Source organism: Thunnus albacares, chromosome 19, assembly GCF_914725855.1.
Source record: "Thunnus albacares chromosome 19, fThuAlb1.1, whole genome shotgun sequence".
In the NCBI taxonomy this organism is placed as follows: domain Eukaryota; kingdom Metazoa; phylum Chordata; class Actinopteri; order Scombriformes; family Scombridae; genus Thunnus; species Thunnus albacares.
Window position 1 is genome coordinate 19,847,034 of NC_058124.1, and position 17,317 is coordinate 19,864,350.

General features: G+C 39.9%; 1 protein-coding gene across 3 annotated transcripts in view; it reads right to left on the reverse strand.

The window, feature by feature from the left end:
• Positions 1-17,317, reverse strand: part of samd12 (sterile alpha motif domain containing 12) — a 109,788-nt gene that overhangs the window by 81,909 nt on the left and 10,562 nt on the right. For all 3 annotated transcript variants that reach the window (XM_044336528.1, XM_044336526.1, XM_044336527.1), the window contains exon 2: positions 7,914-8,122. In XM_044336528.1, the coding sequence (XP_044192463.1) occupies positions 7,914-8,122 (209 nt within the window). The remainder of the gene's footprint in view (positions 1-7,913; positions 8,123-17,317) is intronic.

Here is a 17,317-nt window from a genome sequence, read left to right on the forward strand (position 1 = left end):
TCTAAAATATTGCAACAGTAGTCCGACACAATGCGAGTCCTGGAGCTGGAAAGAGCAGCAGGTGAGCCAACTGTCAATCAACACCCACACAGCAGACATCAAAGCCTAATATAAGCCTTCAAATCTTATTAACAATAATTTCCAAAATGACCACCAGCACACTTATTAGAAGGCCTTAATTTAGCAATTGAGACAATAATGACGCGTTAAAGAAAAAAAAATAGATTTCTAGAGAGAAGTTGACGCTTTTTGTATGGGAGTCAGTTGGAGCATCTAGTGGCCGTCGGTTGCATTGCACTTTAAGATATTTCCACATTGGTTTCAACCTCAAGCTGTGGTAGTTGCCGCTTATTTGTAATGAAAGAACAGAGAGTGAAGCTTTAATCCAACTGCAGACTTAGGTTACATTAGAATGCATGTAATAGATCATACCACGCAACACACACACATATTCTGTATTGCACTGTACTCTAGTTAAAAGATACCATTCTAGTTTAAATACTTCAATAACAGGCAGCGCAGTAGCCTGCCAGAGGATCGCTCTTGAAAGTGCTGGCAACGCTTTTGATTTTGATTGAGGGGCTACTAAAATTACAAACAGAGAGAGGTGATTAAAATTTCACATCCACTCCCTTCCACTTCAGCCTGCTCTCTGGCTGCCGTGTGGTGTGGCATAGCAATGGAAACCCTTCTCTTCCCCACCCAGAGAAAGCAGAATAACAGGTACTGGCAGCATTTCCTCTGCTTTCCTTTGCCTTCTCCTTCCCCCTCATCTCTCATCTCTCCTCCGTATTCAATCCGGCTCAGTCCCTGTCAGATCTGTCACATTGTCTTTCTCACTTCCTCTCCTCACATATTGTAGCTCTCATATTTCCCATCTCGCTCTCTCTCACCTGTTTCTTATTATATGGTACTACCTTGCTCTTTCCTTTATGCCTATCCACTGCTCCTTCCCACTCATTCTATATCTAGCATCCTAGAGAGAAAGAGGAATTGGGGGGAGATGTACATGCTGTTTTTGGCATATGGTCTGTATCCCCTGCAGGTAGGCGAAGTGACAGACAGCCAAACCTAGCAGGTAGGCAGGTAGGCGAGACCACCGCTCTTAATGCGATTGCTTGGCAGCGGTGTGGATGCTGAATCTGCAGGGAGGAGGGGAGGGAGAGATGGAGTGGTATTGGAGGAAGAAACCACATTAACCATTAAACACTGCTCAACTCAATGCTAATTAACCCCGACTAGGAGCCTGAGGCGACAAAAAAGAGAGAGGGAGGCCAAGATGGAGAAAGAGTGAGGGACAGAGTGAAAGCAAAAGGGAGTGTTGAAAGCATGTGAATAAGAATAGTTTGGGAGAGTATAACTAGCAGGAGAAAAAAAAACAGAGGAAGCTGGGAGTATGGAGGATGGCTGGACTGACAGATGAGGTGCAGGAATAAAGAGGGAGAGTCGAAAAAGCTAGAGCTCCACAGTGGACTCAGCAGAGTTTGACACAGGAGACTCTCTCATTTTCCATGAACCCATTTGTGAGTCAATGGCCATCTGTGTTTTACATTCTGTACTGATTTAGCCCATAGCTGTGTTCCTGGGGCCGGTACAATAGGTGAGCTGGTGCCTTTCTGCCTGCCAGCCAGACAGCAGAGCCAAAGGGCGGGGAGGAAACAGCAGAGAGAAGAAAACAGGAGTACAATCATGCTCAAAGAGCTGTGTTCAAGAGACTCTGGGCCAATTAGAGATTTGAGTGACAGCACAGGGGTGAGAGAGGAAGGCTGTTTTATTTCTAAGTGGAATACATCTGGGAACAGGCATGCACACATACAAATACATGCAGGATTGGAGGCACATACAGCTATACATATACCCACATGTGCAGTATAGCACAAGCACACAAACACGCCCACACTGTGAAAAATACATGAATGCGATGTATACACACATTCAGCACAGTCATAGACACAAAACATCAAATTTGCCATGTGTGCCAACATGCGTTCAGTGTCGCGCTGTCCTTGGCTTTAATTGATAACTGAAAGCCCAGTGCAGCTCCCAGTATTCTTCATGTTACCTTAGCAACAGAGCACGGACAACCTCAAAAATTAAAGACGAGGAATGAAGCCTTGGGAAAACGCACAGCCCTAACATGAACTGGAGCCTGGAATAAACATCCACACATAACAACCACAGTTGAAAACTATTACATACATAATGGACCATGTAATCGCTCTAACACTGATAAGCATTTAAAGATCCAGTATGAATGTACTCAGCTAAATTAATCAAGAGGCAATCACATGCCCTCCTTTGTGGAGACGGTATTGGAATAAAAGAAGAGCTGGGAATTGAACGCACTGAGCAGCATACCAGAGACAAAGACCATGTGGCTGAAAGAGCAAATTTGGCAGTGGTGTCATGTACATAGTCATAGACATTTACTTTATGTTTTCAATTAATTTTGTTAGGAAATATTAGGAAAAAACCAATACGATTTATTAAAAGCAATAAAAGGAACTTTAATTAGTTGCTCTTTTGAACAATGTTGTGCACAATTTCACTGTTGGAGTGAAGTATAATTTCACAGAAGCAGCAATACTTTAGCTCAGGGTAGACAGTTTCCAAAATAGCAAACTGCTGCGAAAGATTGTATCAAAGCAGAGTGAAAGTGGGGATGTAGGAGAGTGAGAATTCTGCTAGAAATAAAAGGAGGAAATATAAACATACACACGTAATGTCAGGCACTCACTGCATTTTAGCTCTCAAACTTTAACCATTAAACATGTCACTGGGATCCAGATCCAGATAGCTGGGGGTCACAGAGTAATGTATAATAAATCGCATATATCTTGCACTGTGCATGCTTTATGCATTTTAGGGCTGAAACAAACTATTATTTTCCTTATTGATTAATCTGTCAACTATTTTCTAGATTTATCGATTAATTGTTTTGTCTATAAAATGTCAAATATAGGCAAAATATGTAAATGTGGGTTCAGTGGGTTCTTCAGATGTCTTTTTTTTTTTGTCCAAAACCCAAAGATATTCAATTAACTACCAAACCTGCAAATATGTGGTATTTTTGCTTTTAGAAAATAAAACAGTGACTCGATTATCAAAACAGTTGCTGATTAACGTTCTGTCGATCGACTAATCGATTAGTCGACTAATCATTGCAGCCTTAGTAAATGAAGTTCCGAGCTGTCAGTATGTAAATCTGAATACACATATTGCACAGAAAGCTACTTTTTTCCATTTATTTTGTTTATTTTTAAAAGTACCAGTGAAACTGCAAGGTTGCATTAGACTGTCCCCCTTTGCTTTCCTTTATAGTACACCAGTGAGATTCACTGTTACATACTACCCTCTAGTGTCACAGTTGAACACTGCACCTGCCTTTTGAGTGTGACTGGACATAAAAGACCTGAGAGGAGGAGGGCCACTGCCATTAGTGCCATGTTGACTGAGTGAATGGCTGTTTGAGACACAGAGCGCTGTCGTCTGCCCTATCGCCACTGCACAGCTAATTAACAGCTCTGGCATGCTCTCTCTCACGTTTCCCTCCTTCTTTCTTTCTGCCTCGCTCTATTTCTCTCAGCCAGAGCTGGCAAGAGATGAAATTCCCTGTATTAATTAATCTGTTACATACAGGAATGGGGATGAAACCGAGATATGTCTATGTGTGTGTGTGTGTGTGTGTGTGTGTGTGCATGCATGGACAGGGTAGAGTGGAGTCCAGAGAGCTGTGGATGGCTGACAGAGAATAACACGCTATGCTGGATAAATTAATAAGCCTTCATAAGGAGCCTCTGTTTGAAATTGGATTTACAGGCAGTGCCAACTTTACTCAAGCACATCAAAGAAAGTACACAAGAGTCAGACCCCTTCACAGTCCCTGACCTTGGGATTTGCCAGGGTCCATAAAGCATACCAGAGTGTGTTAACACCAAACAAGAAGATTCACCTTGGGCTTGATATTGATTATGACTGAGATGAGCTGATTTACTATGGATGTTAAAGCCATCCACTGAGTCTAAATGGCTGTTTTATGCCTCATGTTTAATCTATGGCTAAGCCTTGGCGCAGGATTGAGCTTTAATCTAATATTTAAAAACTAACAATAACAATATATCTTCCCACAGGTAGACACTAAGGTCTGGATTTATTAAGTCCTCACATTTATTCAGTGCTAATTGAGGGATCATTAAACTAGGTGCTTATAGTCTTTATGAGAGCCAGATGAATGAGCTGTAATGTATGATTTTCCTATGACAAAACAGTCCTTTGAATATTTTTGACATAGTAACAAGAGTATCTTCATTTAAGTCATCAATCCTGTAAAACTTTCCCACCAACACACTGAGGACACATTATAGTGCTGGGTATCAAACCTTAATACTTTTTTGGCCTTGGCCAAAATTCATCTGTAGCACTGAGTATCACAGGTCTGTTCAAACTCAAAATTGTGTTAACTTACTGTTTGACCAGAAAGTCCCTGATTTAAATCAGAATTTTGCCAATTTTATTTCTGCTGTTTTGCAGGAAAACATGTCAAACTCAGGTGTTATACTTGCGGTAGTATAAAAAGAAACATTTACAAAAGTTGGTCACAAATGTACCAGTGAAGTATTATTTGACGTGTACCTCATTGTGCAAGGTAAAAAAAAAATCTATTCTTGTCTCTTTTAAGTCTTAGGACGCTTTAACATGTACACATTTCCAGATACTACGCCACAATTTAGATCAGAGAAGAAAAAACAAGGTTTAATGATTAACAGTGAGTGAATATGTCCTATGAGGCAAACCTTCCATTTAGTTCTTAATTAGGCTAAGCTCAAACCTTTTAAATATTACTAAATATTACTTGGCCCCGTGGCTGTATTGCATGATAGAATTGATTGCCATTCTATGTAATTACAGTCTTTATGCACTTAATCTATTGAATTTCCCCCAAAAGAGAAAAAGTCATTCTTAACTGCAATTCAGAGACACAACAGTGAGACTATAAGCTCAGAGAGTTAAATTATTTCAGCTAATATTGTACTTCCTCCAGGTCTCTAATGCAATTCAGGCTTCAAATGGAATAACACCGTGATATTAAGTTACATAATGATACCAACACAAACCACACGGCAAGTTACAGATACTGTGTTTTTCCCCCCCACAGAATCACCACATATTAACTTAGATATACACAGTTGTAGAACAATCCAGAAAGAAAATAGCATCTCCACTTTATACGCTGTATGTGTGTGTGTGGGTATGACCTACACACACCACACTTAGACCAGTTGATTGGGGATGGTTTGTGCAACTGGGGACAAAAGCTGTGTCCCCAGTTGGTAAAAAAAAAGCTGATTTTTGGGTCAGTGGTTAAGGTTAGGGTTAGGTTTAGGCATGTAGTGGTTAGGGTTAGAGTTAGGGTAAGTCTCAAGGAAATGAATATAAGTCTATGTAAATACCCCAAAAGTGACTTAAGTAAACATGTGTGTGTGTGTGTGTGTTTGTGTGTGTATTTTCACTATATGAACCCAGGCCTGGATGTCTGTCTGGTATTTCAAAGGCTCATCCAGGGTTTACACAGAGGACCGTGTCTGACTCAAAAGACTTCCACTTGCTTTGATTGACAGCTGATTACCACAGATTTCACACAGAGAAAAGAGAATACGAGAGTGTGTTTGCGTCAGGAGTGATCACTCTCTTGTCTCCTCCCACTGTCCCAACCACAGGTCTATTTCTGGAGATGAAGTGAGGAATTTATTCTGCTTTGCTGATGATGGGTCCTTTGATCTATTATCAGAAACACGGAGGGAGAGTTGAAACGCAGCCTGAAACAACAGCTTGTCGTTTCTTGTTTATTCCCTGTTAATTTCTCTGTTTGTATTTAAGAGGTACATGTGTGGAACATAGGGGATTATTTTAGTCGAGTGGGTGGTTGATCAGTATAGTGTGTGGCATGCAGTCAAATTACAGTACAAGCATGTTTTTGTTATTTGACCACAAATACAATCGATTTAGCAATAAGTAAGGCTGGTAGGCTATAAAAGAAATGAAACCACCACAGTGCAAGCAGGACCTAAATATGAATTTCTTGTTTGAGGGAGACTAATGTGGAAACAAGACTGTAAAGCCATGCTAGCAGCTCTGTGAGTCTGTATTTGGTGCCTGAGGTTGAGCTAATGTTAAACACTAACTTGGTGATGTTTAGCAGGTTGTTTACCATCTTAGTTTTAGCGTGTTAGCATGCTAACATTTACTAACTAGCACTAAACAAAGTACAACTAAGGCTGATGGACATGTCATTAGTTTTGCGAGTGTTTGGTCAAAAACCAAAATACTTGACACATAAAAGACAGCTCACTGTTTTGGTTTTATAACTCACAACCTTACTATTTTGGTTCAGATTTATCACTCAAATCAAGTGATGAACCCACTGTGTGCATAATGGTAGAAATATTAGCAACTAGCTGGTGAAAACAGTGGAACATTTAGCTACTAAAAAGCTACTTTTCCTTCATGAGACAAAAAAAAGTGAGCAAAAAGCAGAGTGACTATTGAACTGGATGTGTAAATAAGCAATTGTTTGCTACCACTTCACCATAGTAACTTTATCAGGTGATAATACTGAATGTCAATGCTGTGTTTACAGCTTGTTATGCTGCCCCAAGTGGTAAAAAAAAAAAATTAATGAATGTCGCTCTAAGATCAAGGCTATAGATACAACTGATAGGCTGTTTTATAGTGGTGAAAAAGTGGCTCTAAATATGAAATTCTTTTGAGACTGATGTGGAAAAGAAAACTATAGCCTGTAAGGCTGTACAAAATGCTAAAATACTGATTTTTAGCAGGTATAATGTTTACCATATATATATTTTTTACCCCAAGTCTTAAAAAAAAAAAAAAAAAAATCAATGAATGTCGCTTTAAAAATCAAGGCTATAGATACAAATGATAGGCTGTTTCAAGGCTGTGCAAAAGTGGCCCTCAATATGAATTTCTTGTTTGAGTGAGACTGATGTGGAGACAAAATTATAGCCTACAGCCATGCTGGCAGCTGTGAGGCTCTACTTAGGCATTGTGGTGCTGCTCAAAAGCTATATTTCCTTCAGGAATTGATAAAGATCAAAAGTGAGCAAAAAGCAGAGTGAATATTGGGCTTACATTTTGGGTGGACAAAAACATAACTTCAAATGAATGCAGCTCCGTGCCCACTGGATGTATAAATAGGCAACTGTTTGCTGACACATGCACCATAATAACTTCATAAGGTGATAATACTGTATGTCAATGCTGTGTTTAAGGCTTGTTCTGCTGCCCCCAAGTGGTCAAAAAACAATTAATGTATAAAATAATGTGTGTGAATTTCGTGAAATTATTTCAGAATAGATTTAAAATGATCTGCTTACTTAAATTTTATGATATCTGTAATTGATTGAAACTTAAAGTAACAATAAATACATCCCATCTCAAAATCTTTGGATTTGCAGGTGCATAGTAGTAAAGAAGGTGGTAAAGAAATTCCTCATTTTAACTAAAGACATTCTGTATAGTTTTTACCATCTTGTAACACACTGAAGGAAATGACTAGTAGAGTGACAATGCATCATCAGCAAGTGACTATTACATTTACAAACCCACTTGTCTAACTTGAAGGACACCAACCAGTGTAACATTATAGCACTAGTAGAGTCATTTACTGTCCTATTCTCTATTTTTAAATGAACAAACGCTGAGTGGTAGAATTACAAAAGCCACCGTGGCAGAGGGGCACTGAGATAAATGGACAGCAACTTTTCCAGTGTCATTGTTCAGAAGAGGTGATTCTTTATTGACAGTTATTTGGAGTTGATTAGTCTACACTGGAAAGCGAAAGCCGTTGAAGTATTTACTGAAGCTATGTAGGGTGCTGTTGGACCAACTCTTACCCGTGTCAGCTCAGACTCAGAGACGGAGCGGTGCGGCGGCGAACGGCGCTGGTACATGGGGGGGCTGATGTCCTGGTAGCTCGGGCTGTCGTCGTCCAGCAGCACAGCCCCAGCATCCACGGACTCCTCCTCTTCCTCCAGCTGTGATGTCATGTCCTCTGGGCACATCTGGTGGTCAATGCCATTCTGGCTCAGGTTGCAGTGAACAGCTGTGGTGGGTGAGAGGGCAAAAGTAAATGACTGGATCAGAGACAGAGAGGAAACAGGACTAGAAGACAGGGGAAGACAGAGAAAAGGATGCTCTGGAAGAGGTGGGTGACACAAGGAGCACACAAGTATATTTTCTGAAAGTATTATATACTATACTAAGCTAGCTCTTTGCAGTAAGAGCACATTTTATGTATCTAGAAGGAGTCTACTAAAACTGCATGGTAAGTGTATTAAAGCTGTACTTTACTGTAGAAACTCTTAAATATGACTGCTTTTCAGTACTTTTGGCTTCCATAATAGTGCTATAAAATTCACTTAATCGTATAGATTTTAAAAGCATATCTTTTTTAAGCTGCTTTCCAACTGTTCTATAATTTCTTGCTGTCAATCTTTGGTCTACTGATGAAATTTCCTTCTGTGAGCATGTTGAACCATACTAAATGCTACACTGCACAGATTCCACTAGATGGCGCCAGATAATATGACATAGTAGAGGAGTAGCAACTGGAGCCATACTAATACTATGTCTGACATAATATACTGTTTTTGCAGCTAGTATACAAGAATTAAATGTACTTTACTGTATATATTAACAGTGAGTGATACAACGTGTGCTGAAAGATAAACTGGGACTTAAGAGAAAGCTAAATGGTTTTCTAAATATTTACTTTATGTTTTGCATTTTGAGATATCCCATATGGTGTCTCACCACTGTCCACATATTTCTGTAAGCTTCATGCAGTATGGAATTGGGACACATTTGTTTTGTATAAATATAAAGTATACAATACATGTGTGTGTCATAGATGTTTGACTTGCATGAAGTTTGCTCGCAACTCACAAGACAGAATTACTTCATCTTATATTCAAGTTTTCAAACCACCCTGTACAAAAAAAAAGGACAGAAAAGTCTCCCCCATATGCCATCGTGACCCAAGAATGATAACTGAGCACTACAGCAGCAGCTTTCATCTTCAGTCTGAGAGAAGTGTCTTTTCGGTGGAACTGAAAGCTGCAGACCTTGATGAGAGATTAACATTTTTACAGCTATAAATCTATGTAAAATTCATGTTTTATGCTTTATGGCTGACATAAATTGGCAGCCAAAATCAAGCGAGTGGACTTGAAAGTGAAGAGGGGTTTTAAATCAAGTGAATCAAATCATATCCAGGTAAGGATGATTATTTTTTCAGCAGAGGCTATAAATTGTAGACAGGAGCTTTCAAGAGATGAAGGACAAAAGTCACATATCAGTAGAAAGCTTCTATTACTTCTTATAAACTTGTATCGTACTACCTTTCCATTTCCTCCATGAAGTGATTATTTTTAGTTTTGTTTTTCATAGGAAGCGTTAGGCTCCGGCACTATTTTAGTCTCATCAGGCAGTGATGCAAACACAGAGGCGACAGCTAGCAGTGAGTTGTGAGGTGTCACCAAAATAGGCCATTTGTCATCATGCAATCTGCCCACTTGTTCTGAAAAACACAGCCGGCTCGTTTATGTGGAATGGGAACCAAACAGCCTTTCATCACACCTGAAGGCTGCTTCAGCTCCTGCTGCAGCGGTGGATTAAAGGTCAAAGCAATATTTTTCGAAAGCTGCACATTCTACTTTGCTTAATGGGCTACAAGAAGAGACCTGAGAATGAAATTGAAAAAAGAATATAGATGAAATCTGCAAGAAAAGCACAGCAGTGCATACAAGAATTAAGACAGACATTACTGGTCTATAACAAAAAGTGATGTTACAAACACATGCTATTACAGGAAATGAATCTTAGCAATGCCTAAATGCCTAAATGTTTGAATGCCCCTGATATCCCTCATGAACAAATTGGTTCTTGGCTGGGATTAAAAAGATGACAGCCATATATCAGCCAAACAAACATTTCAATCTGCTAGTTGGCAGGCCAGCAAAACCAGGAAAACAGCCAATTAAGGACTTATTTCAGGCCACTGTCACTGAGCAATTACAACAACTCTGACACAGTTCAGACTGAATTGAAACAAGTCAATAACACCGGCAGCTACATCTGCGCTGTCAGTCTATACGACAGCAGCAGGAGTGTGAAAGCTACTGTACTGTGGGTGGTCTTGTCCTCCTCCTGTGACATGCTGTAAACCTGGGAAGACAAAGCAGGAACTCAATATATTTCAGTGAACTATTAACTTCGGTCACACCCTCCTCTCAGAACTGCAATGAAAATGTTTCAGCCCCAGCTTTAAAAAACACACTTGTCTTTGCTTTCATTGATTATTCTAGGGACACAGGACTATTGCTTTACATTCTGTCAGAAAGCCTGCACAGATATCCGTTTGGCTGACACAAACTGGAGATGAAGGAATATACGCGTCTCCTATTACTGAACTCACTGTAAGTCAGCAAAATGTCCAAATAGAAAAAAAAAGCAATGTCACACAGCGATGCTCTTCCTCATGTACTTTTCTCTGCAAGTTTTAAAGGGTATAAAGAATCATTGGAAATGACACACCCTGGACAACAGCTCTTTATAAAATAATATCACAAACACAGTACAGCTGCAGACGTGCTCTCTTTTGATCCCTTTTAAGAACAAGCCAAGGCCTTGAGATGCCCAGTTTGAAACACAGAGAGAATATACATGAGTGGGCCATGTTTTAAACAAAGCCAACTTGAGATGCACGGCACGAAGCACGGCTCCCTCTCACTGCCTCCCCTCGCTCTTTATTCCCCTCTTCTCTCCTCCTGGCTCACTCTTTCCCCTCTTCTCCTCACGGTGTGGTGTGCAACCACTCTGGAGGAGAAATGAATTATACATCCTCCGCTAAAAGCATCTGAACAATGGTACAAGCAGACTAAAGGGATAGAGAGATGGATGACAAGATGATGAGAGGGGTTAGGGAAGTGGAGAAAGACAGCATAGAGAGGAAGGACAGCTGATTTGCTCTCTATCCTTTAAAGGGAAGAGGGGTGGGTGAATAGGGGGCTAGGAGATAGAGAAATGCTTTTTTTTTTTAATTTTTTTTTTATCAGCAACAGTTACTATAAATAGCACCATTACATTCTTCCCTCTCTCCTCCCTGACATGCGCTGTGCAAGCATCCAGAGGGAAGAGAGATAGATGAGGGAGGATGTCTGCCTTTCTCCCACTCCCTTTTTTTTCTCTCAATGAGATTCTGTAAAACAGGGGGGAAATGAGGGGAGAAAATTAATGGAGCGCACATGGAAATGTTAGAGAACGGAGCCATCCTAGCACAGCCAAATGCACTGCTATTATTGAGAGGGAGATTTATAAAGAATTGGATTAGTCTTACATAACTCTGTCTCTCTTAATTACTGGTACATGGTTTTGAACAAGAAGCCATTACCAACCAATCGAATTTGAGAAATACCAGCCACCGAGAGCAACGTGTACGTCTGCGTGTGTGAGGAGCATGTAGTCAGCTTAATCATTTCTATCTTTTATGTCTACACAAGGATTCTGGGCCAGATGGGTGCTGCTAAAGAAAAAAATAAATATTTAGATATCCAGACAGGATTTGAACCTCAGATGTTTCTCTGTTGTTAGGAATGTCTGCACTACATCACCCCTCACCCAGAGAATAATGACTAAGGAGTTTACACTAGAACGTCGTCTAGATCATAATGTTCATCAGAGTCACCATAACAAACAAGCCTAACAATCTGCCTTATTACAATACTCAACAATGTCTACATTATCTTAGTCTGCATGCTGATATCATTATGTCAATTTTCCAGTGGAAAAATATTTCAGACACAGACATGGTTCAAATTTCTGTGTAGACTTGAAGTCCGGACTTCTTTCTCAGGTTGTTCAAGTTCATCACTGCTGAAGATACTCTACAGGTGAAGTAAACAGCAGAAGAGCACTGACAATTACTGATAATTGAATAAAGTGGCGTGCCTGAACAAGTGTGCACTGCCTTTTACTCCCTTTGTGTTTTATGTGTTGATTTTTTTGTGGCTTTTAATCTCTCTGTTTTAAATATGTTCTGTTTTTATTGTAAAGCACTTTGTAACTGCATTTTGAAAGGTCCTATATAAATAAAGTTGTTTATTATCATTATCATTATCATTATTATTATTATTATTATTACTATTAAGTTGTATAGAAAAAATTAAACAGCAGAAAATAAAGATAATTACATAGCTTCAATGAATTTACAAAATGCTGTGATATGTTTTAGAATTGCTGAATAGTTACATTTAAGTTACATTTCTGAACTGGGCAATGTGATGAAGTTAATTGAGGCAGACAAATGAATGATATAAATTTATCGGGGCTGACGTGTCTCTTTGTCTTTCCTCAAAACCATCCCCATGACTCAAACCCAGCTGCAAAATAAAATGCATATTTCAAACTGTGAGAACTAGAGAAGCTCCAGAGACTGTTTCAGAGCGAGCACTGGCTCAAAGTGAAACCAGTAGTGGGTCCATAATCAAAAGTGAAGTTTGCTCTGTGTGGGCGCTCAGGCTCATAGTGATCTGTTTCTCTTTGGCTGACTCTCAAAGTGGAGCAGAATGAATTGTTTGTGAATAGAATCAACTGTATGACCCAGAAACAAAGCCTGGAGAAAGAGGCCAGGGTAAGCCAGGCCAGATGACTGTGGAGATTGTAACAACTCTGCAATGCAGCTACGAGTCCTTTGTTCTTTTGCCTGCTTCCAGGACGTTTAGCAAAAGGTGAAGCTAATCACAACCCGCTAATAGGCAAACACAAGCGCAGGAAGAACGTGGGTGCATTCATTCCCGAATCAAACCAATTGTGCCAACAGACGCTCTTGGGAATTTGAAGAGGTGGTCTGGCACCAAAACTGGCAGGATCTCAGCAAAATGACATTTCAGTCATCCACGCAGCTGTTACTCTCTTTATATGTTAACAGTGGCTTGGAGCTGAATCAGGAATCAGTCTCTCTCACATGGATGAAAAAAAAACCAAAAAACTCTGAACACTGAAAATAACCAGGCAGTTTAGGAATAATTAACTGTGTGGTTTGGCACATATTTTTCACAGAGCTGGTCAGTTTCCTCCATCTGTCATCACTCTCCAATCAGCTCACAGATGCATGCACAGGCATACACACATTCACAGATTTGCATGATTCCACAACGGTATGCATATGTGCACTTGTACACAAACCTGTGTGTGCATGCACGGACAAATATGCACACACAAACGTGTCAAAATGTCTTCCTAATACTCTGCAATTGCAGATTCTCACCAAGTCTGCTCTGAGAAAGTGAGCAAAACTAGCAAATCTACATAGGGTGTCAAGTGAATCCATCCACTACTCTCCACATTAGAAAAAATGTGAGAAATGTGAGTGTGTGAATGTGAGAGAAGAGTGTGTCTGCTCAGCTGTCTACCCTGAGGACCTTGGATAGAGCGCTTCCATCAGTAGGGGACAGAAGACACAGTCAGATCCTCGTTACACGCTTACTAAAGTACTAATTAGAATATCTTTGAAGGGTATAAAGAGACAAGGAGAGAAGCACGTCGTCTGCAGCATAGGATGTTTTGGACAAGAGCCTGTGGGATGGGCTTTCTGCTCTGTGATTTTAAATTGGGGAGATGTGTATGTACTGTATGGATGATTTCTTCTTTCTAGTCCATTCTTTTGCAAACCTTAGAATAAAAGTCTCCCAAGGGATCTTAGAATGAGACTAGCGATTCATTTACGACACTGCAGAGATGACCATTAAAGGCACTCGTTAGGGCTCAGTATCAAACCTCAATACTTTTTGGGTATCCACTAAAATGTGCCTATAGCACCAAGAATCAAAAACTGTCAAGTACAAAAAGTCTGGTCAAATTTTTTATCTTGTTTACTTGTTCTTTAATTAGATAGCTGTTAATTTATATTAGGAAATGCAGGTCTTCTTGGTACATTTTGTCTTTAGCTACTACATTAATGTTGTTTCACACCTAAAGCTACCTTTTACAACGTCTGGCTAATGAGCAGCCATTGGTGCAATTTGGAGTTAAATGTGTTAATCAATGAAAACTCTTTTAGGGAGAAAAATCCTTGATTGTTCTGCTCAGAGAAAAATGCTAGGTAAAATTTTAGGTTTCCTGCTCCATAACAAAACCTGAGTTGTCATTTTTTCAACTACATGTTGCAGGTATCTAAAGTCTACTGTACTTAGAGATGTTTTTTCACAGTGCCACACAGAACGGGTGTATCTGTTTTCAGAGGAATGAGAGCACTCAGTTATGTAAGCCGCCAAGGTATTCCACTTCATGCAGCGCGTGGCTAAGGTGTTTCTGCCTCGAACACCGAAGTAAGTAGGCCATCACTCTGTTACCCTAAATGATCCATAAGTCATTAACAGACCTGCCTTTTACGCCCTTACTGCAACATAAAAATTCATGAGTCTTCTCTGCAATTAGATTCCAGGAGCACAGGTGATCTCAGGTAACATTCACAGCACAGAACATTCAGTGGGTCAACTCTGTTGTTGCTGCACGTAAAAAGCATAAAGCTGTATGAATTTGTTACCACGATATGGTTCATTAGTGGGCTAAAAGCTCAAACAGCTGCAAGTGAAATACCAATTATTGGGCTTTCTGTCACTTTCTGTCAATTTAATGCGATTTTATTTAACAGCTCGATCACTCCACTATGTCCTCTTTGCATGCTTAGCAGGTTGGTGCAACAAAGGTTAAATTTGACACTGTTGTGTAAGCTTAGCCGGGTAATATACATGTAATGACCCATTACTAACAAGACATGACATCTGAAGGAATTTTTGTCGAGTTCCTTTTAGGCTTGCTGGCTTTAGTAAATTCATTAATGCATACAAAGGCTACACATGAATCCCACTAATCAGAACTGATTGGTAATAGGAGATTAAAAAAAACTAGTGCAATTACTGAGCAACTAAAATTAAAATTAAAACATTGGGGCAGGATATAATTAAGATATGAAACACACAAGCAACAGTGTTCACTCAAAAGCCTTAAAAAATGTTTTACAGCACTGTTGCACATTTCATTTTGCTTCTTATATACTGATTAGGTTAACTTATCTGTTCGTACTATGTCTGCTGCTGAGACAATGAGGATTGACTGCACGGCGGACTATCAAAGTGAAGTCATGTAACGAGTTAGCCAGCCAGCTAGACTCTCTGTGGGGATCTTAATTCACCCTGACATCCTATCAAAAGTTAACTGTGCTCAAACTTCACAGACCGCCCTCTATAACCCCGGGGTTTGATCAGCTATGATTGGTTGGTCCTGTGTCAAGCAGGCACAGATGTGCTCAGCTTTGAACATTTCTCAGCTGTAGAGAGCGAGGGAGGATAAAAAAGAAAAAGGAGGCAGATGAAGTGAGAGAGGATGAAAAGAAAAAGTTGCAGGGAGATAGAAAGTGAGGATGAGAAAGACAGGCAAAATAAGTCAGTGAGACAGAACCAGAAAGAAAAAGACAGAGCGAAATGACCCACTTTACAGCACAAACACATATGGGCTAAATATAACTACTGTTCACTCTGGCTCACCATGAAGCATGTATCCCAGGCATAAAGCTGTTAACGTGCTCTGCTTCAAAGGCAGACAGTAAAAGGACTGCAAAAATAGACTGTCTTAATTTGGAGCTGAGTAACATCTATAAATATTTGATAAGAAACACAAACTTCCTCTATTGGCAACCACAACAGGAACTAATACAGATTAACTGGGAACTTTCAGATTTCTCTGTGTCTCACCAATATAAGAAACTCTGCTATACTATATGTCTTTTGAACCTTTCACCTTCTTCCTGCTATAAAGTTTGTTTTACAAACTTTAACTGTAGCAGTAACCACGGACTTATTTTCAGACAAACAGAGAGGCTGGCTCATGAGGGGATGATATGCTAACTGCTAAGACTTCAGATCTCAATAGTTTCCATGGATATGAATTGAAATTCGTGACCCTGTAACCCAAAGCTCAAAGTTCAGTTCTGCATAGTATAGCAGGGGATAGAAATTTCCTTTTACATGAGCAGCTAATAAATTCCTTGGATGTCGCCCAAAGGTACCTGCAGACATAGTCCCCTGAATATCCGGGTGACCCTGTATGCACATAAAACCGTCAACATCATAGGTGAAGGAAAACCAACCTTTGCACAGCATTATAACAGTCAAACCAGAATTATTTATTTATTATTTATTTGTCTGTCTACTGTACGCAATATCAAACCTCACTACCAAATACATATGTGTCAGAAATTAAAACGTCCTTTAAGAGAAATAAACATTTTTATTGTGATAACTATTCCTTTCTTTTTACATCATCGCACCCATATTGCTATAAACTATGGAGAATCTTTCAAGTTAATCCTGACGAAGTCTGAACCCCAAGTGAACTCTCAGCGAGTCTTCAAAAAGTCTGCTTGTGGCTTTGGTGAATGGTCCTAGTATCAAGGATGTCCCAGGGAAGTGCCCGTTCGGTCTGCAAGTCTGCACATTTAGATTCAGTCTTTTTTTTTACCTTCTCCTCTCCCTAAGTTCCCTGTCAGGTCTTCTGTTTCGCAACCCAACCTTAGCAGTCTGCTCGTCTAGTTCCTCCCTGTCTGACTTTTTATGCCCATGCGCCTGCCCTTTTCAACTCTTTGCCTGCCTGCCTTGCCCTTTTTGTTCCGGTTGACTGAGCTGTGCCTGCCTGCTGCTCAACCATCTTTTGTTTTATTATCATTTACACAGTAAAACTTTGCTTTTACCTGAACTTTCTGAGAGTCATACATTTAGATCCTCTACCAGTTTTATCATAAGCCATTATGAGGTCCTCAGTTTCTCATTATCACAATGAATATACTCCATACATTAAAGACCTACCTTCAAAGTATTGATGCATACCCTACAAATTTGTGAATACAGCATGATATTACACACAGTCTTGTTTTTGTTGTTATAGCACCAGCTTTTTTGTAATTAATAGAAAAACTAAACATCACCTCACATTTGTTACTTAAAAGTGCAGTGTGTAAAATTTAGTGCCATCTAGCGGTGAGGTTGCAGATTGCAACCAACTAAATACACCACCCCTCACCTTCTCCTTCCAAGCGTGTAGGAGAACCTATGGTGGGCGTGAAACTCACAAAAAGCAAGAAAGACCCTTTCTAGAGCCAGTATTTGGTTTGTCCGTTCTGGGCTACTGTAGAAACATGGTGGCGCAACATGGCGACACACTATGTAGATATATTCATTCTGAG